This window comes from Sceloporus undulatus, chromosome 1, assembly GCF_019175285.1.
Source record: "Sceloporus undulatus isolate JIND9_A2432 ecotype Alabama chromosome 1, SceUnd_v1.1, whole genome shotgun sequence".
NCBI classification, from domain to species: Eukaryota; Metazoa; Chordata; class Lepidosauria; order Squamata; family Phrynosomatidae; genus Sceloporus; species Sceloporus undulatus.
Window position 1 is genome coordinate 100,342,481 of NC_056522.1, and position 26,259 is coordinate 100,368,739.

The window sequence follows — 26,259 nt, forward strand, 5'->3', positions numbered from 1 at the left end:
TAGTGGCAGCCCCAATGGCCAAGAAACACAAACTCCTAAATCCCCAAGTGCTGCATGTAAAGGACAAAGCAGTCAAGAGCCCCAAAAGCAACAGGTACTGGCTTATTTCCCTCCTCTCTCTGCCTGCCTTTCCTCCTATGGAGAATGAGGGAAAGCCCCTCCACTCTCCTCAGGGGACTATCCAGGTATGTGTCTATATCTCTCTGCTTGAGCTGAGGCTGCTGCCTCACCGCCTCGCGAGGGAGGGAGGGAGGGGGCGTGCGCGCGCCCTGCCTCATGGAACGTTCCAAGCGCGCTCCCGCTGGCGAAGAGAGGGGCCCCTGACTCACCGCCGCCCGGAAGGCCAAGTTCTCCTGCGCCAGGAGCAGCAAGTAGCGCCGCTTCAACCCCGCCATCGTCGCCCCGGTGGATGGATGCCTTGTTGTGTGCGCCTGCGCGGGGGCAAGTGGGCGGAGCCTTTGGGAAAGGAGGCGTGGCTTAGAGGTAGGAATGAGGATGAGAGGCAGAAGCAGGAAAGGAAAGGATGAAGGGGAGGGAGGAGGGTTTCTTCTCTCTCAAGTAAAGAAAGAGAGAGAGAGGCTGGACCTTGGAAAGAGCAGCAGCAGCAGCAGCAGTCTTCTGGTGAGGACCAAGGCAATTAGAAACCCTTGGGTTGCATCCACATTGGAGAAATAACCCGGTTTGGTACCGCTTTAACTTGTTGTATGGGCCAAGGCTATGGAATTCTGGGAGTTGCAGTTAGTTGTGGGGCCCAGAGCACAATATGCATCCTTTAGGAGTAGGCCCCTCCTGAATGAGTAGGATTAAACCATCTGAGCAAGGAGAGGGGTCTCTTGTTGTTGTTGTTGTTGTTGTTGTGTGGCTTCAGGCTGCATGCATCTACACTGTGAGAACATTGCAGCTCGATGGCCACTTTAAACTGTCATATATGGCTCCTTCCTACAGAATCCAGGGATTCATAGTTCGGTGAGGAGCCGTCACTCTTGGGCAGAAAAAAGGCCAAAGACCTTGTGAAGCTACAGATCCCAGGATTCCTCAGGATGGAGCTGTGGCACTGAAAAGCGGCGTCAAACTACACTCAACCCCCATATTTGCAGGTTTGATTAGACACAGGTTTGATTAATATGTTCTCTCTAGGAATATCTAGGTCCTCCAGTGCAACTCTATGGTCAACTTTAACGAAAGGTTGCACCAAAAGACCCAGCGATTCCTAGAGAGGACACTCCACTAGGCCTTTGTAGCTCCTCCAGGGCACTTCTAGGGTCAATGTTTGTCGGACGTTGACCACACAGTTGCACTGGAGGACCTAGAGATTCCCAGAGAGCTGTCCTCTCAAGAAAAACATGGTGTTTTGTTATTTGCGTTTTTTCCATATTCACAGGGGTCTTGTGCCCCTAGCCCTAGGGAATATGGAGGCGCAAGTGTACATTTCTACAGTGTAAGATGAACCCTGGATCTACTCAAAAGGTAATGCTAGATCTTCTTTGGCTCAGTCTCAAAGGTGTCACAAGATCCTTTGCGTACAGGATTAAACAAGTTAGGGCTGTTGTTAATAATAATAATAATAATAATAATAATAATTTGTTTTATTTATATACCGCTATTCCAGAGATCATAGCGGTGTACAGCAAGTAAGCTAATTAGCAAGTAAGCTAATTTGCCCCCAACAATCTGGGTACTCATTTTAGCGACCTCGGAAGGATGCAAGCCTGAGTCGAGCTTGGGCCCTTTTGCTGGTCTTAAACTCGCAACCTTGTGGTTTTGAGTGAATGGCTGCAGTACAGGCATTTAACCACTGCGCCACCAGTTGTTACATTTGTCTTGTGCAGAGAGCTGCAGCTTGCTGGAAATGTAAATGGACTGTTGTTTGTTGTTGTTGTTGTTGTTGTGTGCCTTCAAGTCCTTTCTGATTTGTGGCAACCCTAAGGCAAACCTGTCAAAGGGTTTTCTTGGGAAGTTTCTCCAGAGGGGGTTTGTCACTGCCATCCTCAGAGGCTGAGAGAGTGTGACTTGCCCAAAGGTCACCCGGTGGGTTTCATAGCCAAGCTGGGATTTGAACTCTGTTGTCCAGAGCCCAGCGTTCAAGCCATTACACCACACTGGCTCCTAGCTCTGTAGAAACCTTTTTCGCAGGCAAATGAAAATCTAATTTGAAAGCATATTTGTTGTTGGTGGTGGTGGCACATATAGATTTATTGAAGCTACTTCCAAAATAAGCAGCTTCGATGTTGGACTGGTTTCTTCTTATATCCCCTGGCAGTCTCCCATCCAAATACTAAACAGGCATAACCATGCTTAGCTTCTGAGATGAAACAGGACCTGATGCCTATAGAGACTGGCATTTAACTTGCAGATAAACAGTATTACAGTGATAGTTATTTCAACATGGTTTTTCCAATTAGGTGAGAAACCAGTGTACCAACACATGCAAATATTCTAGTTAGGTCTATGTAATACTTTAGAACATTGGTGCAGTCTTGCACACACTTATTTGTAACATAACTACATATAATAATGCATACTAAAACTATAACCTGAACAAACCTGGGCTGATAAAATATTGTTTAGTCTATCATGAATATTTGCTGCTAGGAAGAGAAGGCAAGTAAAACAATTTATGATCAACTGGTGCCCTAAGTTTCTTGTCATGCCTTGAATCATATTTTGGGAGAAAGTTGGGATATAAATCCGATTAATAAATAAAATAGTGTAACATGGCTGATAGTCAAGAGTGGTGGTCTGTGGACTGGTGCAAGTCTGTGAACTACTCACTGTTAGTTGGCAGCAAGTTTCCATGAAAAAAAAAAAGTTGTAGCCAATGGGCACAAATGTGGTGCCAGTCCCAGGCACAATAGGTTAAAAAAGTACTTTAAATCAGATTTGGTATGTGGATACCAAAATCTATGGTTACATGTCTCATTGTATACAAAAAATCAAAAGGTTTGCTTTCTGGATTTTTAAAATAATATTTCCAAGCCATGGATGGTTGCATCCTTTGATACAGAGGGTGAACTGTACTGCAGATTATTTAACCAAATACTTTTGTCTTCACAGCTGTGATTCAGTATTTTTCCTTGGATGTCACAGTCTTCTTGAAAGATGGAGCGAAGTGAAACACACAGTACTAAAACAGCAAGGATCCATCGTGGTGCTGTGGGAGAACTAAAAAAAGGCTGGCAGAGCTGGTCAGAGGATCACGTTGATTATCAGAAACGGAACCCCTTCAGCAGCAACAGGCCAGTAGTGCTACGTACTGAGAGAGGTGATCCCACTTATGGGAGGCCTCCAGAAGGATCCAAAACAGAACAGAGGGGGAAAGATGCCCACACACACGTAGGCAAGGAAGTGGAAGAATTATGCTTGGTCATAAGCAGTGTTGGGGAGAGAGGACGAGATGGATATGTGAGAATAACATTTAAGCACCTCTTCGACAGATATGTGACTATATCCAATAAAGTTGTAGGTGTTCTCTTGAGAGCAAGAAAGCATGGGCTAGTTGACTTTGAAGGTGAAATGCTTTGGCAAGGAAGAGATGATGATGTGGTTATTACCTTACTTGAATGAGTTGGATAAACCTTACTGCATGATACTCTGGGGAACACTTTAGGGACTTTAAATGGCAACCATGTTGGCTGGTCAGGATGTGGTGAGGAAAATGCTAACCAGAGGAAACATGTTTAAAGGAGGTACATGGCTGCTATTTTATGCCTTTGCACCCCTGATTTCTCCAGTGTCTCTTTAGTTTATTTCTATGTATTTAAAAGGATAAGAGCATTTTACAAAACTACAGAATGGTATTTATCTCCTAACCTCTGTGTGCGTGTGTGAGAGAGAACTGGAATTGCATGCTGAAAACAGGAAAATATGATTAACAGCTGGGGCTGTGATGGAAATATGCATTTTAAATAAATAAAAGTAATGTAAGCATATTTTAATTATGAAATGATTGACACTTCTCACTACAAAATAATGTTTTTCTAAAGGTTCTAAGCCTCATAAGACACTACAAAAGTATGAGAGCACAACCAGTTACTTAAAAGCCACTAGTTTCATATTTCTTATATTACTTATAGTGCTGCTCATTTATATAGCAGGCTCATACATCCCTTTCTTAAGTTATTAAAATGATTTGAACAGCCAATCAGATAAAAGAATGTTCCAAGGTCAACAGCTAACAATTGTTTATTAAGAGCTTCCTTTTCATGGTACCACTGAGTTGGCAACATGGGGATGGCCAGTACATTTCCAGTTCTGTTACATTGACTCACAATTGCAATACAGTCATTACACGCTATAACACATTTATTTTAACATTTCAACATGGTTGGAGATATTTCCCTCTCCAAGTTTGAATTCAAACTCAAGTATCAAAATAAACATATGCTACATCTACAATAAATAAGATTAAAACTCTTTAAAAAGTCAAAGACAGGGACAGAAAATCTCATTTTATTTGAGCATATTGGGCACCTATGCAGTGGGAAAACAAAAACAATAGATGGTGGGTGAGAAAATGCCCAGTTTCAATAGCTGCTTGTTAAAGTTCACTTCTCCATATTAGATCTGTGTCAATGTGAGATGTCTACATAAAGCAACATTTTGAAAAGAAACAGATAAAGATGCACTGTGACCCCTTCCATTACTTCCAGCTTTTGGCATTCTTGATTATTCATTTGTGGATGTTGCCAAGACTTAATATCCCAAGATATGTTTTCAAAGTGACAGATTTCCACAGCAAGACATGCTTAAACTTCCATAATGGCCAAATCAATGGTTACATGACTATTTAGTTCAAGCACAAGCCTGATGTCTTTAGAGGCTAGCCCCAAAGATTAACTTAAATTGATTAATGTAGGGCCCATACAGACAGGCCAAAATAAAGCTGCTTCAGGTCACTTTGGAGGTATGCTGTTTAAATGATGCATGTGTCCTAAGAAGCCAGAAGTTGTGCCAAAGCTGTGGTCCAGTCCTTAGGACGGGAGCGTGGCTTCTGAACTCTTAGGACGCATGCATCATTTAAACAGCTTACCTCCAAAGTGACCCGAAGCAGCTTTATTTTGGCCTGTCAGTACGGGCCCAAAAATTCACTTACTTGGTCTTAAGTACATGCATTTGACTAGCGGACATTACTTAGTCTACACTCACAAACAATTCTAATCTACACTGATAGACAATATCTTCTCTCACATTGGAACTACAGATTTAACTCATATCATGGGCACAATGGATTAACTTCTTGCTGTGTATACAGCTACATACATTTGAGTGATAACTGATTTAGCACCAAGACATCACAGCTTCCCTAGCTTTGTAACGCCAAAGAAGACATAGGCACAAAAACTTGTGTAATTTAGAGTCAAACTCATATGCATATGTGAAACCTCAGTATCATCATTTACAAGATGTACTGTATTAATACCTGCATTGGAAAGACAATAGCTACTTTTTTATCTGTAGATCTGGAAGCTCTAGAAAGTACTTAATTCTTGCATTCATATAATTGCCTGAGAAATTTAGTGTATGGAATTGGGTTAACAATGAGTTCAACCACTGTAGCAGCAAATTCAGTACTAGTTTTCAGAAGTCTACCATGATACCAATTACATCCAATCCTGTATTACTCAGTAGTCACAGAGATGTATGATCTAGAGCAAGTTCTCTTCAGCTTGCAGCACTCTCAGCAGTCAACCGTTCCATCAATTGATCAGCCTGTTTAAAAAAAAAGTAACTTAATGAAAGTAGTAACTTAACATCTCAATCCTCTCCCGCATTCCCCAAGTAGCCCTGCAGGATCCTACAACCAGAAAGTAAAATGTTATTTAGAATTCTTTAAGTTTTAGCCTGTTGGGTAGATGCCAAGCAGTGGTTTTGAGACATGCATGTTTAGGTCTTCCATGTCCCTGAACCAAATTTCATGGGGGACTGGAGAATGTAAAGCACTAGATTCAGTACTGAGGTGAATTCCACTCGGAATGCTCTAATAAAAGGCCAAGGGCGGGGGAAAATGAGATCTGGATACTTCTCACAACACTATTTTCCATGCTCTCACATTTTCTTCTATGCTTCAGAACAGATGGGGAAGCACAAGAGGGATGATGAGAACTGTGCCCAAAAATACTTACTGTGATAAACCAGTAGGAATTGATTCTGTATACCATACGAGACAAGAATCCCAACTGACTAGCTGGAGCCAGCACATGAAGATGTAAGTGGGCTATTGAGCAGAATGGAGGCCAGTGAAAACCCATCCTTGAGAAACAGAAGAAAATAAATCAGTATCTCCTATTCAGAGGTTGAAAACAAAATTAAGATGCAATCAGTGCATATCAGCCCTAAATGTTTAGGGTGAAATTCAATTGTTTAATCCCTACTAAAGTACCGTAGATCTATTTAATCAATCGAAACCTTGTAAATTTTATTAATTCACTGGAATCTATTCCAATGAAACTATAATGGATTTATCCTCACAACGCAAGTGTTATGGAATTGTGGGACCTGTACTTTTATGTGACATCTAGCCTCTTTCAGACAGCTCTGGTGCCACAAAAACTACAATTAGCAAAATTCTGGAGCATTGAGCCACAACATATAAAGTGGTATCAAACTGGATTATTTCAGCAGTGCAGATGCAGATACAGTTCTCTTGATTTCGAAGGTTGAATTTAGTCTCTCTTCCAACTAGTTGCTCCCTTGTCTGCATGGAACTCCTTTTTGTCCTTGTGATTAAATACAAGTATTTACTTACTCTACAATACTGTAGTAGAACAGTTTAATAAATATTTTTCTTTGTGGAAATACAGTGGATCCTTGTTATACGCTGGGGTTTGGTTCCAAGATCCCCCGTGTATAACAAAATCCGTGTATGCTCAAGTCCCATTAAGTATAATGACATAGCAAAATGGTGTCCCTAATAAAAAATGGAACATCAAGATAAATTTATACTTTTTTGGAACATTTTCAAACCGTGTATGCTTAAATCCGTGTATAAAAAATCCGTGTATAAGAAGGGCCGACTGTATACCTTATATCATTCAAGTCGGTAAACTTATTCCGTTGAAGTATTGTCTTTCCAGCTGCCATCATTCTTTCCACTGTCAGGTAAGGGGGGGGGGGCAGAAAGGCAAGAATAAAATCTGATTTAAAACACAAGTTAGATCCCCAATATCTTAAAGTTCAACAGCTCAGCCCTAAAACTGTTTAAACTGACCAAAGTCCTGTTGATATCAATGGGATTTGTTCCAACATGGTTTAGGGCAGGGGTAGGCAACCTTTTTGAGCCGGGGGCCAGGTTTCTGTCCCTCAGACAACTGGGGGGGGGGGGGGGGGGGTGCCAAAAATAAATAATTAAATATTTTTTAACAATTTAAATAAATAAATACAAAATAATTCCTACATACACTGCACACATCATATTTTGAAGTAAAAAAACAAAATGGGAACATATATAATATTTAAATTGAAGAACAATTTCCCGGCCTCTGTGGAGGCTTCGGCCTTCAGAGGCCAGAAAGGAGGGAGGAGGCCGCCCAAGATCACGGCGATCGCCTTCCCGGCCTCTGTGGAGGCTTGGGCCTTCATAGAGGCCGGGAAGGAGGGAGGAGGCTGCCCACGATCGCGGCGATTGCAGGTGGCCCCCGCCCTTTCGCGGCCGGGAAGGAGGGAGGAGGCCACCTTTCGTGGGCGGCAATTGGCGGCAGGACCGGGCTGGGGCCGGTCCCTAGGCCTCGGCAGGCTGTAGGTTGCCGACCCCTGGTTTAGGGTTTGTATACATGTAAAACAAATGGGTCTTTCTGCAAGGAGTTATTCTTAAAAATAAGAAACTAATACAATAGATGCAGAGCTCGGAAATAACTAGTTTTCAAATAACTAGCTACTTGTAATTATTTCCTTACTACAATAATGATGGTATAGATGTATTATATTACAACAGTAATATAAGGAGGAATAATGCCACTTCTTTTGCAGTGTAATTATTACTTTTTCTTAACTTTGATAGTCACAGGAATATGACCTCATTACACACTGAAAAAGAAACAGCACATAGTTCAAGAACTGTTTTGTACAGTGCTTAGTGCTCCGTCTTTGGAGGTTTTTAAACAAAGGCTGGCAGGGGTGCTTTGATACTGTGCTCCTGCATGGCGGTGGCTTAGTGGTTAAAGCGTCAATTCTGACGATCGGAAGGTAAGAAGGTTGGCACTTCAAGGCCCGACTCCTTCATGATGGAGTGAGTTCCCGTCACTAGTCCCACCTTCTGCCAACCTAACAGTTTGAAAGCAAGTAAATGCAAGTAGATAAATAGGTACCACTTCAGTGGGAAGGTAACAGCTTTCCATGTAGTCATACCAGCCACATGACCACGAAGTCGTCTTCAGACAACACTGGCTCTTCGGCTTAGTAACGGAGATGAGCACTGCTCCCTACAGTCAGTTACGACTATACATTCAGGTCAATGAGAAACCTTTACCTCTACCTGCATGGAGTTGAAAGAGACCACAAAGTCCATCCAGTTCAACGGTTGAACTGGATGGACTTTGTGGTCTCTTTCAACTCCATGATACTATGTGTAGTGGTCTGCATGCAAAGGCCCTATGCTGGGATAAGCCATGGGAGGCAAGGCTAATATTACCCTAGATTGCCTTAAATACACTTTCCCCATACATATGGGTAACACATGAAGGAGAGTTATCCTTTTTTATTTACCCTGATCTTTGCTCTAACATAACTAACAGAGAAGAACAACTCTTAAGATTCCTTGATCAGGACACCTCTTCATTCATTCCAAGCAGAGCTTTGAGTATTCTTGATCTACACAATCAAAACAATCATGCAAAATGAATAAAATTCAATGAAAATGTACTATCACATCTTTAAAAAAAATATTTAGAATCACAGAGTTCTTCTACTGTGAACAAACACAACTGTCTGGTGGAGCTTATAAATCAGATGGAAGGGGCCTTCCTCTGTTGGCAGGGAGGGGAGGGAGAAGGGATCCATGCTACTAGTTCCCAGGGAGGTGATGAGGAAGGAGGAGTAAAGTTGGCTTCCCATCCAATGCACCTGATGTAGAACCTCTCACATCCCTTGATCTCATCCAGCCCAATGGTTTCCCACTCTTACTATAAAGCAACAAAGACTGACTTGAAAGTGCAATGCCCTTTGAAATCTCACAAGCAATTAAGGTTGTGGTGAAGGAGTGCGCCAGTCACTTACCTAATGGTATATGTTCGCTCTTGAGAGTCTTGCAATTTCCTATGTGTTTTTTTGGCACCACTAAATAATGATGTGGAGCGCCAGGTCTGATATCTCTAAAACACACCAAGTCTTCATCCTAATGGAACAGTTGTAGAAGAAGAACCTGTTACAAAAATGGCCTGGCAAACAACAAGTCATGTAAGAAACAGTTTTCCTGATGCCTATTAGAAATAATCCTAATAAAATCCCAACCAGTATGGAATGGTTGAAAAGAGTGATGGAATTAGCTCAATCTGATAAATTAACTAGTTTATTAAGGGGAAAACCTACAGAAGTATATTTGAAAATATGGAAACCATTCATACAAAATGATATATAAGTGTGTTAGGGTTCAAGAGCTAGAAAATGAGGTTCTATGTTAGATTTAATTTTTAATTTTTTCTTTGTCTTTTTAGTATGATAGAAGGGTTAATATATGGAATGCAGTACAGTAACTATAACATATTTAGATTTAGAATATATACTAATATAGATATAGAATACTATAGTCTATATCTATAATATATTTAGACTTTATATGGATATATGTAGTTAAGAAAGGGGAATAGGATTATTTAATAAGAATACAGCTAGAGAGTATTTGGGAAGTTTCTTTTTTTCTCTCCTTTTCTTTTCTCTTTTCCAAACAAATGTGAATTGAGATTGAAACTGAACACAAGGGCTGCAATCATACTTCCTTTCACTTCAGAGCAAGTGTCAAATACAGTGGAATTTACTAATGACCCAACAGCTATAGCAGGATTCAAAGTATGGCGATTACCTGGAGACTGTTTTTGCAGCCAACCTCTATTCCTGTTTTTCCAAGTTGTCCTTTCTGGATAAAAAAAAAGAGTAAACTTCCTTTTGAAAAAACAGAAGAAGTAGGCAGGAAGAACAGTGAACTACATGTTTAATAGTTCACAGGACCATGCTCTACTGTTTACCATTTTAAAAAGACAAGGAACAGACTGCATGCCACTTCTGATTTTGCTTTTGCTTTCTTGAATTTTTGGCAATCTATATGGCCCCTGGAGGGCAGCTTCTCTGACAGAAATTTCCATTTCAGTTCCCTGTCTCCACAACAAAACACATTTTGACCCTTTTGCCACCTCTTATCTATACTATTGCCCTCTTCTCGATTTGATCAAGAGGGTTAAAAGGGGATTTCACAAACATGTATAGAAAACAGATCTATGAATCACTACAGCTACAAGCATTCAATTAAACTTCCAGCTTCAGAAACTGTTGCTGGGAAGGAGAGCAATAGGGAACTTACTGCCATCAAGAAGGGATTAAGATGCGGCTGGAGAGCTAACAGATGTGCAATTGGAAAAATAGGTCAATATGTTTTGCACCGGAATGAAAATGTTTAATAGAACCATCACTGTGTAATAAAAGTTTTAAAAGCTTTCAAGAATTATTATTAACCTGAGAAAAACACCTAGCGTTTGAGAGGCACCAGTTCTGGTTCTGGTGAGACAGATGACTTGTTGATGAATGAATGGTGCGTATTCTACAATGTAGACACAATGCAGTTTGACACCACTTTAACTGTCATGGCTCCAACCTACAGAATCCAGAGATTTGTAGTTTGGTGAGGCATCAGCGCTCTTTGGCAGAGAAGGCTAAATACCTTGTAAGGCTACAAATCCCAGGATTTGGTAGAATGGAGCTACAGCACTTAAAGCGGTGTAAGGAGCTGCTGTACAGCAGATACTGCTTCTAAAACTGATACAGGGTGTAAACAAGGAGCAAAGCACACCTCTTGCATGTCTTGGGCAAATCACATGCTCTCAGCCTCAGGGGAAGGCAATGGCAAATCTCTGAATAAAGCTTGCCAAAAAAAAAACCCATGATAGGGTTGCCATAAGCCAGAAATTACCTGAAGGCAGACAACAACCTGAATGTGTGTAAGAAAATGGTGTTGTTGTCTCCTTCTAACACACACACAACACACCTGTCTCACACTCTGCCCCCAGGCTTTCTAGAAGCACCTGGTTGAAGCAGGGAGGCCAAGGGGATAATGGAGGGAAACTAGGAGTGATCTGGCAAGGTGGCTCAGAGGGAGCACCCAGCCTCTCCCAGTTGCAACAGAAGTGATCTTTGGCTTTTAGGGAGCAAAGCAGAGGCAGGGATCCCGCTCATAGCTGCAAGCGCAAAGAGCAGGTTGACTAGATGTCCTAACCACAAAGGAGGAAAAGGCACCGCAAAATGTAGGACATTACAAAACAGAAGCTAAAAACACTCATATAAACATAAATTTATGCTTCTTGGTCATGCTCAAAATGAAGGACATTTTGAGATTCCTCCTGGACAGAAGGTTGAAATGTAGGATGTGTCCTGGGAAAAAAGGACCTTGGGTCACCCAGGCCTAGAAGGGAAAAGAAAATCAGTCTGGGGAGTATGGGTGGCCCAAAGCAGCCACTCATCAGCCCACATGGGGAGCATGTACACTGCAGAAACAAGGCCGTTTGGCACCTCTTTCAGTGCTGAAGCTCCATGCTATGGAATCCTGGGATTTGTAGTTTTACAAGGTGTTTTACCTTCTCTGCCATAAGAGGCCAAGGCACTGTAAAATGGAGCATACTTTTTTAAAAAACAATGTATAACATTCCATAATAAAAGCTCCGAATACTAATACAGTATAAAGATAAATTCATGCTTCTTAGTCGTGCTCCAAATGGAGGGCATTTTTGGAATGCCTCCTGGACACAAGGCTGAAAGGTAGGACATGTCCTGGAAAAGGAGGGCCACTGGTCACCCTGTCTCTGCCAAAGAGCACCGGGGCTCAGGGTGACCACATGTCCTAACCGAAAAGGAGGACAAGGCACTACAAAATGTAGGGCACTCAAAAAATGTAGGACGTGATAAAACAAAAGCCAAAAACACTCACAGAAATACAAATTCATGCTTCTTAGTCAAGCTCAGAGTGGAATTCCTCCTGGAGAGAAGGCTGGAATGGAGGACAGGCCCTGGAGGAGAAGTACAGTCTCTTGCAAAGAGTGCTGAGGCATCACGAAACTACAAATCCCAGGATCCTGTAGGACTGCACCATGGCAGTTAAGAGTGGTGTCAAACTGCATCGTGACTACAGTGTCATGTCCTCCATTTTGAGCATATCTAAGAACGTATATTTCTAGTCATCTTTTTAGCTTTGATTCGGTCATGTCCTCCATTCTGAGCATGGCTAAGATGCATGAGTTTACACTAATGGGAGTGTAGTGAGCTCTGATTTTGGTCAAGGTCCTCCATTTTGTGGTGCCTTGTCCTCCTTTAGGGCTATCAATCTGGTCACCCTGTGTGTGTGTGTGCATATATATTATATAGGTATGTCTCTGTGTGTATGTACATATGTATCTATCTCTATCTCTGGAGGGGCTCCTCCTCCTCCTCCTCCTGCTGACCTCGCAAGGGAGCAGCTCTGTGCCGGTCTCCTCTCCGTGGCTGATGCGGCAGAAGATGCACTTGCTCTCATAGCCGCCTCCGCTGCTTCCTCCTTCTCCTCCAGCCGCGCCGCCGCCGCCGCCGCCGGGACTGGGCTCCGGAGAGGAACCCGAGCTCCCTCCTCCTCCTTCCTCGCCGGCCATGGCCTCCTCCTCCTCCGCCGGAGGAAGGGAGCGCGACTAGCACAGCGGCCGCGAGCGGCCCAACGACAAGAAGAAGCCCCGCCCCTGCTGCGGCCCTTTCCCGGCAGCCGCCGGCCCAGAGACAGAGACAGAGACAAGGACTAGCGACCCCTCATGGCCGAGCGAGGAGGAGCAGGGCTGGCGCTGAGGAGTCCCTGGCTGTGGTTCTCTCTTCTCCCTGAGGAGGAGGAGGAGGAGCAGGAGGCTTCAGTGCCAAAACACACTGCAGGCAGAGATAACCCAGTCTGAGGCCTCTTCCACTGCCCTGGCTCGATGCTACTAGGGAATCATGGGAACTGTACTTTTGGGACGGATATTTTGTCACAGAGAGCTCTGGTGCCACAATAAACTACAATTCCCATGATTCCCTAGCACTGAGCTAGGGCGGTTAAAGCAGTCTCAAACTGGATTATTTCTGCAGTGTGTTTTGGGCCTTCCATAAACAAGGCTTTGAGTGGGAGACCTGCAAAGCCACAAGGAAATTCAGAACTGGGCAGTACAAAAATATGTAGGAACTTGAAGCACAATGGAGGACATGCCCCAATCAAAGCTCAAAACCCTCGTAGAAATGCATGCTTCTTAGGCTCAAAATGGAGGGCCTTCAAGCCATTTGAGAGCAGGACGAGGGCACAATGCCTGAGCACTGAGCTGTGGCAGTTAAAGTGGTTTCAACCTGGGTTATTTCAGATCAGGGTCCAGATCCTGGTTTAAGACATGGAAACCCACTGGACGACTATGGCCAAGCCACGCTCTCTCAGAGAAAGGCAAAGGCAACCCCACTTCTGAACAACCTCTGCAATGAAAACCCCCATAATGGGTTCACTTCAGAGTCACCAGAAGTCAGGAATGACTTGAAGTCACACAACAAGCCCCCTAGACTGCTGTGGGGCTCTGGGAACCCAGCCATGGTAGCCACACTTACATGGGGTCTCTATTTTGTTTTAGCAAGCATATGGGGGCCTTCAAGAAGAATGAAGGACATGGCCAAGGAAAAGCTAGAAATTCATGCTTCTTAGTCATGCTCAAAATGGAGGACATTTTGGAATTCCTCCTGGACAGAAGGCTGAAATGAAAGGAATGTACTGGAAGAAGAGGGTGTCTGGTCACCCTGGGGGCAACAGATATAACTAGGGTTCTCAGATCTTTGGGATTGGCTCTAAAGCTGCTGCCACATTGCAGAACAAATGCAGTCTGACACTACTTTAACTGTTATTATGGCTCCATCCTATGGAAACCTGGGATTTGTAGTTTGTTGTGGCATCAGAGCTCTCTGAGAGGAGGAGTACAGTTCCCCTAATCCCATATTATTGAGCCATGACAATTAAACAGGTGTCAAACTGCATTAATTCTGCAGTGCAGATCCAGCCTAAGTCTTAAGGCCCTAGAGCCTTCTCTGTGGTTCTCAGGGAGAGAGGGAGAAATCTCAGGACAAGGGCGTTGTGACAGAGCAGGAGGAGGAGGAGGATAGAGCTGGAGGAAGGGTGCCAAGGGCAATCGAGGTGACGGAGCAGGAGGAGGAGGAGGAAGGAGCCGGAGGAAGAGTCAAGTTCAGGGGAGGCATGGTCAGAGGGAGGGCAGAGAACGGAACAAGCCTCCCTCTCGCACCAGGCAGCTTTCTCTCTCTTTTATTTTTTTATTTTTTATTTTTGACAGACTATGCGGATGTTTTTTGCTACAGGGTGATACATAGAGATAGAATGTGTGTGCTATTTCCCTTTCACTTCCTTGCTCCTGTCAGGGCTTTGCAAGAGGCTTATTACTACTGTATTATTATTATTTTATGTAATATGTGAATGCTACAATGCGAATGTTACAAATGTTTCCCTTTCAGTTTGGCAAATGTTTTTACTACATATGTATGTGTGTGCATTTTGGGGTCGCAAGGAGGGAAAATAAAGCAAGAGGATGCAGAGATGGCATTCTGGGACAAGGAATTGTTGTTGTTGTTGTTGTTGTGACTGGAATGAGATGGCATGGCATGGGGGAGAGGCAAGGGCTGTAGCATTGGGCTGGAAGTGAAGGGGACACTGGAAGGCTGTGGAAACCCATGACTTTAGGGGAGTCACACTCCTCAGCCTCAGGGGAAAAGCAATGGCAAATCTCCTCGGAACCAATCTTGCCAAGAAAACCCCAGGATGGGGTCATTTTAGAGTTGCCATAATGCGTAATGACCCATATAGACACAACACACACACACACACACACACACACACACACACCTGGAGGTTTTTAAATTTTACAGAATATGCGCACACTGTCTGGTTTTTTTTTTAAAAAAGGAGGGGGGGAAGCACCCATTCGGTTGGCCAATGGCTGTAGGATACGTCACCTTTTGATGAAAGTGGAAGTGAATTTGATTGACAACAAAGCTGCCTTCATTTTAAACCATTTTAAACCAATTAAGGTAAATGATAGTGGACACTTGCTTCCAGAAAGATTCGGGAGGGGGGATCTGAATCTGCCCAGTTCCATCCCAGGCAAATAGCTCAGTGGGAATGGGGCCTAAGTAGGTGAGATGACTAGGTTGGTTACAATTGTGTTTTGCTATTTAATGAACATTCTTTGTATTATTTTATTGAATAGGTTGGAGCGTTTAGTCAATATAAGTAGTTAGTCTCCTTTTGTTAAAGTTTTAGCCTTCTGCTTGTATTGTCTCTGTAGCCTAATTTGTTGCCTTTTATAGAACATTCTTTTCCTGATTTCTGATTACGTAATGATAAAAGACATAGGATAAAAGCCAGCTGTGCACCCCCTATCCCCTAAGATAATGTAATAATAAGTAGAGTACTCACCTAAACAACTAAAACTTCCTCTTTACTTAGTTTAAAACTTGTCTTAAGAATGCGACACAGTATTAAACGTACTAGGCAAACATTCAAAATCAAACACAAACACAGAAACACTATTGCATGATCACTCCCAAAAACTGGCAAATGGCGTTCTGTGTTGTGGCACCAAGGGTAAGGCGGGTGGGCGGCAAGAGGAGAGGGGGCTGTTGACCTTAAGGTTACATTCAAGGTGCATGCGGAAGGCGGATGATGTACCATGTGCACATTTATGTTTTGGCCATTGTACAAAGAAACTGTCATACGTTAGCATGCTTTTACGTCACTTGCTGTAATGAGTTTTCACTTTAATAAAAAAGTATACCAAAAAAGTGGCCATCCCGTCCCTAGGCAGCTGCCTAGTTCACCTGTATGGATGAGCTGGCCCTGGACTTAGTGCATGTAATTTGAATTAAATGCTCTGAGCAACTGTGGTTGATGCTTAACATATTGCACTTTAAAACATGAACAGGGAGCTTTGCTAAATCTCAGGGTTTGGTTCTGAAATCTCAGGCCAGGGAATATTTTTGAACTAGCAACCATAGAGGTATCCTCACAGGGGGTTCTGGGAAGCCGTTCCAGGCCCAACAAATAAAAAGGTAGAAAGAAATCTTTTGAAGGAGCAGAGGATGTTCAGGTGCCTGAGAGTGGTAAAGCTGGAGGCTTGACAATCAGGGGCAGAGATATATCAGGATATAAGAGTGCAGAAATTGGCTTTTATGTATTAAACTGAAGCATGAGAAAACCCAAACTTAAACATATGAATGCATAAATTCCTTTATTGAAAATGTTGCGATAGCACTGCATTACATATATTAAATATCCATAGTTTTTGAAGGATCACAGAATTTTGATAGGACAACACTGTTTTGATACAGAACACAAATGCCTCAGATATGCTCTGACAAGTATAATAGGATGGAACAATATGTCAAATATCAAAAATCTTTTGCTTGAAACTCACATTTGGCATTCATAAAACCTTCCTTTAGAGGTACTCTGAGTGTCTTCCAAATATTACAATAACAGTAGATCATTGTTATAGTGAAAGTTTGTCGTGAGTAGTACTTGATGGTCAGAATATATAGTGGAAAGCAGCGTGAAAAGCTTAGGTGTTAACAAAACATCCTAAGTCTGTTTTTTACCCTTTTAAACTTTGTCCATTTGCCTATAAATCACATGGTAATCATATATCTTTATACTCTTTTTGCTGTGTGCCTTCAAGTTGTTTCTGATATATAGTGGTCCTAAAGAAAGCCCATCACAGGGTTTTCTGGGGATGAGTGTGACCCTAGTGGGTTTCCATGGCACAGTGAGGAATCCAGAGTTGTAGTCCAGTGCTCCAACTACTACAGCATGCTGGCTCTCCTTTATATTCTTATTGATCCCCAGCCCAGGTTTGTACTTGGATGGGTCACAGCCAATGAATACATTTCAGAGGAAGGAACTGGCAAAACCACCTCTGTGTATTCCTTGCCTAAGAAAACCCTATAGAATCCATGGGTCACCGTAAGTCGGCAGGCAGCCTGAAGGCACACACACACAGGTTCTCACTGTGAAGAGAAATTATGTGTGCTCCTTCTGTGTATACCACCACATGTGATTAATAAGAAAACATTTCTTTTAATGTTCACACTTGCAGCAGGTCCTAATTGCCAGCATGTTTCCAACAGCATCAGCACACTCCAAACCAGATGTGTATGTTTTTGCTCCATACAGTCATATATACCAAAATTTGTCAACAAGTCTAGTCTCTTCAAAGTACAGTAACATCCAAAATCCATAAAACAGCAATAACTTTATTGGGACAACCAAAATACATATTATGAAAGCTTTCAAAGCTCCATTGGCTTCTTCATCAGGCAAAGGTGTTAAAAATCGTAGAAAGAAACAAATGTCAATGTTATAGTCACAGGCCTACATTTTGGAGATTATCACAACTGCAAATCTTGCCAGAATAGATGCGGGATTGAAAAATCCAAACCGGGTGTTATTGTGCACAGCTGAGGCCAGGCAAGTGTAACCCATCTGCTAAGTGGATCCCCGCCACTTATCCAGGAGCTTTTCAAAAACTGGACTTTGCCATTTTTGAAAAGCTCCTGGATAAATGTCACTGGGGTCCGGGGTACAGACAGGTTGCACTTGTCCAGCCATGGCTGTGTGCAATAACACCCAGTTTTGACTTTTCACTCCAACATCTATCCTGGCGGGATTTGCAAGTGTGATAATCTCCTTTGTCAATATATTGTTGTTCTCAGTTAATATGGTATGGAGGGATATCCACGTAGGCAGAGTGCAGGAAATAAAATTAAAACACCATTAGCAATAGGGGGGAAAAACAAACTCCTGGAGATCCAGGCTGCTTCTGTCCTGTGCAAGGCTACCATCTCTCTTCTTAGGATGTGAATTTTGAATGTCACAAGACAGATGGAGTCCTAATGGAATTTAAAATTTATCTCTTGGGCTTTACAATTCTTTGTCTCCTAGAAACTGCATGGCCAAAAAAGAGGTGCGACGTCTGCCTACATGAATATCCCACCATACCATCTTAACTGAAAATGACAACAACATCTTGACAAAATATAGGCCTGTGACTCTGACATTGCTATTTTTTCTCTTGCTGTTTGGCCATCAAGCCTACCTCAGATATGTCTTCTAGTTTCTTCAACTTTTCACATCCCCATTTATCAGAACATGTAATTGAGAAGTGGAATTCTGGCCAACAGGGTACATATCTCTTTCACTATTGATGTCTATGGGTCAAAGGTATCAAGAGAAGGCCTATGCAGCTGTGTGTACATAAGACCTTTCCTACAGATATTTGTGCCATACATACGGATGCTGTGGTGTTGGTAATGGGATAGGCAGATCATGTCACACACCACATTCACATGTTCACGTAAAGGGGATATGAACATCTAAACAGGACTTGTTGCATAACTGTATTAAGTTTGAAACTTATACTGTGAGTGTCGTCTATTAAGCAAAGAGGAGCTGCTTCTTCCCTTTTGTTTCTATATATAAAACAAAATGTAAAAAAAGTCTTTCCAACATGGGTCCAAGATGACAAAAGCTGTATACCACCAAGAGAATGGAAGAGTATAAACAGTTGTCTGATGTCTTGGAAGCTAACCAGGGTAAACCCTGATGTCTAGATGGTTCTGGTTATTTCCATATCAACTGGAAAAAACCCCAAAGTGAATGGGATACACTTTGGAGAAACAACAGGTTAGTGTGCCATGTGGTAGTTTAGACTAGGGTAAGCACCTGGTAGTGGGGGAGAAGAGCTGTTTGTTTGGGTTTCACTGGGTTTGTTGTTGTTGTTATTTTAGGACTATCACTTCCATTTACTCTCATAACATTACCTAAACTGGATACAGGCCAACATCTGAAGCACCACAGTTGTAGCCTTGTACCAGAAGGTGTAATATAAAGATCGACTGATATTTTAAAAGAAATACAGAAACATATATCTATTTTTTTTAAAAGCCCTCTCTCACATTGACTTAAATTTTTTAAAAATCTGTTAAGGATCAAATGGTTAGTATAATATTATAAGGTTTTGGGGAAACAGATTATATTATGTTTTCCCATTCTTTTCTAACCAAACTATTTTTATGAAAGGAAAATATTCTAAAAACCTTGCTTCAATACAACATTTAATTGATGTTTTTTTTTTAATGTAGCAAGCTGAAGTTAGACCCCAGATTCTCATGTACGGTGTCCTCAAATGAACACTTGGCTATATGAAAATGTCCTTTAAAATGTTTCCTTTTCTTATCAGCAACAAAAGTAATTTAACTTACTATACAAGAAGAAATCAAGCACCGGTTTAGAGACCTGACTTCTCCCATCCCCACCCACCGCCAAACAAAGAGTTTCAAGTAATCTGTAGGATGCAACTGAAAATTCAGTTTTTTGCCCTACAATAATGTGGCTCTTTCTTTCTTACCTTTCTCACAAATTAAAAACAGAATCTCTCTTCAATTGTTGCCACACAACCAAACAGGCATGTTTGATAATGGGAACTGATAATGAACCAATCTCAAACAATTCATAACAATGTTAAAAGCCAAGATCCCAAAAATAATTAGAAAAAGCAACAAATGTATTTTTTACATTTAAAAACAGCAAAATATTTTTTAAAACCTAAGAAATCAAAACAATTCACCACTGCACTGACATGTGCTTCAATCAATACATCTTTCTAGCAAATTCTGAAATTTGCTTTTTTTTTTTTTTTGCTTGTTTTTAAAAGGAAAAACATGCCTAATACATTTCAGGGGAAGAAGTATTATACAAATAATAAATATATTCCTTTTTTTAAAAAAAATGTTCCCTTTAAGTGCTGTATACCTAATGACCACTACTTTGTGCTGCAGAATTTGGTAATACCACGTTTCCCTCCTTTTGGTTTTCACTTTCAGTGTGAATAAAAATACACATGGAATGTTCTACATGGCTCTATGATTTTTCCACAGAATTCTTTCACAGTAACAGGAAGTAATAAAACAGCTTTTAATAAACTTGTATGGTACAGTTGCCTTCCACAAACATCTTTCAACCACAGTGTAGGAATACTGGCAGAGCAAGAATAAGACATGAGTTATGCCCAATCTTTGCCTTACTCTTCTTGAATATTAGTTTATCCTGATTTCAGGGGTCGAAAAGCATGTTCTGTTGTAAGGCAGTCTACATTCCAATTTTCAGCATTCACTGAATGCTCAGTAAATTCAAGTTCAGCTTTTTAAGGCAGCAGCTACATCACTCAAATGTCCATACTTCCACATCCTGGATGACAAAGTCTTCTTTTTTGGATAAAATATCATTATTGAATGTGCTGCAACAGTTGCTCCGACCATGATATAAATCAGCATCTAACCATAATCCAAACCTACCACTGAAAAGAGAAGAAAAGTGTTGGAAATTTTTTTCAGCTAGCTATTTTTTTAAAATACAAGACTGCATTTTTAAACTCCATTTATTTCAACTGGAAGGTTAACTTCCCTTCACTGAAATCATGAAGATTTAAACACTTTGACTGAATCATGTCTGTTATTTTTTTAGCCAAAATAGATATTCACTGAAAACATTTTTTTAAGAAATGGAGTATGTAAATATTCAAGCAATGACCTTAATATCCAGATATATGGAAGCACAACAGTAGGTTGCACCTATGGTTTTGATCTTAATCTAGCTAAACAAATGGCTTGTATTATTTAACTGATATTATTTATTTAACTTTTTCCATGATCCAACATAATTAGATGCACATGCAAAAAGTACCATGCAAGCAGCCAATACTATTGGTCACTGCAGCAGTTCTGATGGCTTGAAGAAACAAAGCTGGTTTTAATAATGAATAGTAGTCTGCTTCTTCAGTAATGGAAGATGCTGTACATAGTTCTCACCAGTATGATTCATAAATATATCAAGAGAAATGCACATGACTTACTCTCCGCCTCCAAGTTCTAATGATGTTACATCTCCGTTGATAAAATAAGTGTTTTCTCCACTCCATTTAAAAACCTAAGTGAGCAGAGCATAAAACCTAAGTGAGCAGAGCACAGCTACAATTATACTAAGATATATTTGCAAATGTGTTGTAATATTATCAGCTAGTTAGGAGGATATGATGGAAACTAAAGAAACTGCCTATTTTTAAGCTATAATCTATCATCTCAAACTGCAGTGGCAGTAGACATGTACAAACATGTACAATATATATGCACAGAAGTGCACTGTAGTATGATAGAGAATGGATTGATTTGTGTTCAAAGAAAAAAATAAGAACAATTCCTAATGCATTTCTAGGCAAAAAATTATCAAGGTAATGCTTAATATAAATGCTTTTTACTAAAAACTGCTTAGGACAATTTTCAGTTCACCATCCTAAGCAATGTGACGTAGGGAAGCTGTCCCAAGTGGTTTTTAAGCAAAAACTATTGAATGTGCCCTATGGTGTAGATATCATGTTTTGTTGCTGGATTTTCTAAGATGCTATCAGTTATCTCTGTATATTGGGCTTATTTATATTTTTTTTCAATAATAAAAAGGAGGCTATGTTTTGTGGGGGGGGAAGGAATTAGACAATGGGACTCCTGGGGCAGCCATTCCAGTGCTACAGGCAGAGGAAGATCTGGTAACAGAGGACAGGTATGTGATTGTGGGGAAAGAGTCCAACATACAGGGCTATCAGCAGCATTCAATACCATCGACCATGGTAATCTTCTGGGCCATCTCTCTAGGATGAGACTGTTTTGCACTGGCTTCATTACCTCTTGGAGGAGTAAACTAAGAAAGTGGTGCTGAGGGACTCCTGTTTGACTACTTGGCAACTAGAGTTGTTTGATCTCCCATGTCAACATATACATGAAGCCACTGGGAGAGGCTGTCCAACATTTTGGGGTCAAGTATCACCAATATGCTGGTGACACCAGAATTCTCTCCACTTCAATTAAAGAAAACTGTCTTGGTTCTAAATTAGTGCCTGTTGACAGTGATGAGCTGGATGAGCGTGAACAATTTGAAACTTAATCCAGACAAGACAGATGGTCCTGGTCAGTTCAAAGGCAGATCATGAAATAAGGATGCAGCCTGTTCTGGATGGAGTTACACTGACCCTGAACACATACATTTGCCACTTGTGTGTACTCCTGCATTCAGTCATGACCCTGGATGCTCAGGCTTATGAAGTGGCCAGCGGTGCATTTTCACAGTTGAAGTTAGTGCACCAGCTGCAGCCTCCCCTTGATCTGGCCTTGGTGACACATGACTAAAGCTCAAAACACACAGGCCAAATAAGGCAGCTTCTGGCCACTTTGGGGGTTTGGTGCTCCCAAAGTGGCCGGAAGCCGCTCTGGCACTGCAATCTGGTCCTTTGGACCGGATCGAAAAACGGTGGATTATATCCGATTCCTGGGAGTGCTGGGTTGGGACCATGAAGACAGCTCACTTCGGGTGCAGGCTGTGTAGTTGCTGTGGTCCAGGCCCAATCGCAGCTGGAGGCCTCTATTTCTGGGCTGTGTTCTTTGGCCCTTAGTTACATCGTATTTACCTCTATGTGGTGGTGCTTTTGAAGAGTTTTTTAATTGTTCCAAAAAGCTGCAGTCAGATTACTAATGGGTGCTAGTTACAGGGAGCACACAACTCCAGTGTTGCAAGAGCACCATTGGCTGACGGTCTGTTTTGGGGCACAATTCAAAGTGCTGGTTTTGACCTATAAATCCCTATACAACTCAGGCCTGTAATTTTGGCCCCAAACCCTGACTTATACATGAGATTGACTTATAGTTTATACTCTTATAGTATATACTCTACTTATAGTTGAGTACACTTGTCCCTCCAAATTTGTGGATTTGATTATTCATGGATTTTATTAATATGCTCTCTCTAGGAATCTCTAGGTCCTTCAGTGCTACTTTATGATCAACTTTAACCAAAAGTCACACTGAAGGACCTAGAGATTTCTAAAGAGAACACTGCACTAGGCATTTGTAGCTCCTTCAACGCAATTCTATGGTCAATGTCTAGCAGATGTTGACCACAGAGTTGCACTGGAGGATCTAGAGACTCTTAGAGATGTGTTCTCTCAGGTAAAAGCATATTGATTTTGTTATTTCCAGTTTTTCCACATTCATGGGGATCCTTTGCCCCTAACTCCAGTGAATGTGGATGGACAAGTGTATATACAATAAGTGTTTTTATTGCATTTTATCGGTACATCATCTTGAGTCCAAGTCTGGGAGAAAGGTGTGGATATGAATAAAGAGATGGATGTATGTCTTGGTTCATGCTCCTAGGCCTGAGTGTTATTAAAACAGTATAATATTTTGCTTTGTTCATGTGTGTATCTCACCTTACTTATTTTTGTTGTTGTTTGATCTGCTAAAATCATTCTCAAAACTGACATACTACTGTTTCTGCTACCATCTCTCAGTTCTTGTGTCTTCCATCCATTACTACAGAACTATAAAATGCTTTTTCAGCCATCTGCCAATACAGATTTGTTTTATTTCTCTTTTCAGCTACAATTTCTGAATGACTTACTATGTGTCACATTTACATCTGACTCTTCCTTTAAAAAATCAGAGGACCTTACATGGGACACTCTCACAGTGTCCCATCTTGGATTTGGCAAGGCTAAGGTGTAGAAGTAAAGCAACATCAATATACATGAGCCATTATTTAGGTCTACTGAATATCTTCCAAAAAAAGTCATGAGGTCGGTTTCACACAGTTCTTGGAAAAGTTATTTCTTTTCTTCTGCCATAGCCAAAGCCATGCAGGGTCAGGGATTCTAAGAGCTATAATACAAAACGTTGAATTTTCCAAAGTTTTGTTAATGCATCTTCAAACTGCTAACTTTTGTTCAATTCATTGTTGTTTTTAAACATGAGGTCTAAATTCAATTGTAAGTCTTAACTAAAGTAGACTCAAAATGAATGGGAACTTGGGAAGTCAACATTTCTATAAATTTCATTTAGTTATTGGCTCTTCTGTAGTTGGGACTCACATGTAGATTTAAGACCCAGTTGGAATCTTAAAAATGGTCAGTAATCAAACAAACAGACTGTTTAAGCATGGGTTAAAACTATCCCCAGAGCCACATACCTTGAAAAGAGGATTAAATGTGTATAGGAAAGTTTCTCCAGTGCCATAATAGTGATCACTGAACCTGAAAGGATGTGTTGCATAAGCCCCAAATATCTGTCCAAAAACAAAATGGCTGTTAACATTATTTCCAAATTTAACATGAGATTTTTTAAAAAAACATTGAACACATTGAAAACACAGGAAATTTTACTAAATAAATTGCTTAAAGCCCTTATATCGCATGTATGACTCCATACATAACATGACATAAATACATATAGATGTGAATTAGCAGGACTGGAGAATCCATTGTTTCCCAGTTTCCAAAAGCTGGGCCATCAAGGTGCAGAGATTCTATCTTTGCTCTTCAAGCAATTCTGATGGTATTTTTCTTAGTCATGGAAATACTTTGATTTTATTGCTATTTGTCATCAAGTGGACCTAGACTTATGGCAGTTATAAGAATGAGAGGCTTCCAAAAGCTTTTGACATCCACCCAGGTCCTGAAAATGTAGGGCTTCCTTGAGTCTATCCACCTATAATGTGACCTTTCCCCTTTTTTCCTCACTGCCTTCCACTGCACCAAGCATTATAATTTTTTTCCTGTCATAATATATTCAAAGTACAACAGTCTCTGTTTAGTTATCTTGATCTGTAGGGAAGGTTCAGGCCTGATTTGCTTTAGGACCATTCATTTGTTTTTTTTAGCAATTCTCTTATCTGTACTTTAGAGCACCACATAGCAAATGTGCTTATTTCCTTCCTATCAGTTTTCTTCACTTTCTATGTATCCCATACACAGAAATCAGAAACACTATGGCCTGTATTACTCTGGCTTTGGTATCTAATGAGGATCTTATCTAGTTCCTTCACAGCTCCATTTGAGGATCTTATCTAGTTCCTTTACAGCTGCATTTATTAGTCTTGGTATTCTTCTGATTTCTCCATTTTGATTAATTACTGAGCCAAAGTATAGAAAATCATTTACAATTTCAATTACCCACTTTAAAGTTATGTAAATCATCCGGGGTTGTTGTTATTTTAATGTTTAGCTGTAACATCATGACATACTATGGCCTAGATTATTCTGACTTTAGTATCTAATGTATTTTTTGCACTTGAGGATCTTACCTAGTTCCTCCATAGCTACATTTCTAAGTCTTCGTATTCTTCTGATTTCCCCATTTTGATTAATTACTGAGCCAAGATATAGAATATCATTAACTATTTCAATTACCCATTTTAAAGTTATGTAAATCACCTGGGGTTGTTGTTGTTATTTTAATGTTTAGCTATAATCCTGCTGTTGCACTTTCTTCCTTAACTTGAAGGTTATTGATGAAACTGCACTTTCTGAGTTGTTCCGAGTCTTTGCTATTTTCTACAAGTAATTATGACACTATATTACAACTACTGATGAAAGTACAGTTTCATCACTACATATCTTAAATTGGTGATGTTCCTTTTCTCAATTTTCACATCTCCTTTCATACTTCCTATGCTTCCAATATAATATGTTTTGGATATAAATTAAACAGGGTGATAAAGCCAACTTTGGTTGACTCCCTTGCCAATGGGAAACCATTCTCTCTTTGCATGTTCTCCACTGTGTCCTCACAATTAGAGATTGTGACACACCCATTTCTTTAATAAGAATCCATAATTTCACATACTGTAATCTATAAAGTACAGGTTGGTTTTCTTCTGAATTTTTTTTTTTTTTGGGGGGGGGAGTGCATTCCATTATCCAACATATATTTGCAATATGATCTCTAGTGCCTCTTTCTTTTCTGCTCTCTTTCTTTCTCTTTTGTCTGGCTTTTTCTTTTAAAATTATTTCCTGCAAAAATCTTGAGCATCACTTTGCTTGCATGGAAGATCAGTGAATAGTCCTGAGAGTCCTATTTCTTGGGGATTGGATTGGACGTATATTGAGCATTTCCAGTCTGTGAGTATACTTTTGTTATCTATATTTGTTGGCA

The 26,259-nt window shown here is 40.8% G+C and overlaps 3 protein-coding genes and 1 long non-coding RNA gene across 11 annotated transcripts in view; 1 reads left to right on the plus strand and 3 right to left on the minus strand.

Annotated features, from left to right (window-relative positions):
- TRMT11 (tRNA methyltransferase 11 homolog) overlaps window positions 1–433 on the minus strand; it is a 32,172-nt gene extending 31,739 nt beyond the window's left edge. For 2 of the 3 annotated variants that reach the window (XM_042467126.1, XM_042467117.1), the window contains exon 1: window positions 330–433. In XM_042467126.1, the coding sequence (XP_042323060.1) occupies window positions 330–395 (66 nt within the window). In that variant the 5' untranslated portion in view covers window positions 396–433. The remainder of the gene's footprint in view (window positions 1–329) is intronic. The other variant, XM_042467135.1, reaches the window with a different exon arrangement.
- LOC121930608 lies at window positions 362–3,929 on the plus strand. 2 transcript variants are annotated; one of them, XR_006103973.1, is made up of 3 exons: window positions 362–483; window positions 946–1,097; window positions 3,055–3,929. It is a non-coding gene; the product is annotated as an uncharacterized LOC121930608 (long non-coding RNA). The 2 variants fall into 2 exon arrangements; XR_006103972.1 differs by lacking the exon at window positions 362–483 and adding an exon at window positions 568–621.
- Window positions 3,930–4,166: 237 nt separating this feature from the next.
- Window positions 4,167–12,902, minus strand: HINT3 (histidine triad nucleotide binding protein 3). The gene is made up of 5 exons (XM_042467148.1): window positions 12,636–12,902; window positions 9,211–9,328; window positions 7,022–7,091; window positions 6,123–6,249; window positions 4,167–5,709 (listed from the first exon to the last, which is right to left on the minus strand). The coding sequence occupies exons 1-5, from the start codon at window positions 12,816–12,818 to the stop codon at window positions 5,662–5,664; spliced, it is 546 nt and encodes a 181-aa protein (XP_042323082.1). The 5' UTR covers window positions 12,819–12,902; the 3' UTR covers window positions 4,167–5,661.
- Window positions 12,903–16,443: 3,541 nt separating this feature from the next.
- Window positions 16,444–26,259, minus strand: part of NCOA7 (nuclear receptor coactivator 7) — a 104,459-nt gene continuing 94,643 nt past the window's right edge. For all 5 annotated transcript variants that reach the window (XM_042448125.1, XM_042448116.1, XM_042448140.1 and 2 more), the window contains 3 exons: window positions 24,296–24,391; window positions 21,138–21,211; window positions 16,444–20,582 (listed from right to left, as the gene is read on the minus strand). In XM_042448125.1, the coding sequence (XP_042304059.1) occupies window positions 20,447–20,582; window positions 21,138–21,211; window positions 24,296–24,391 (306 nt within the window). In that variant the 3' untranslated portion in view covers window positions 16,444–20,446. The remainder of the gene's footprint in view (window positions 20,583–21,137; window positions 21,212–24,295; window positions 24,392–26,259) is intronic.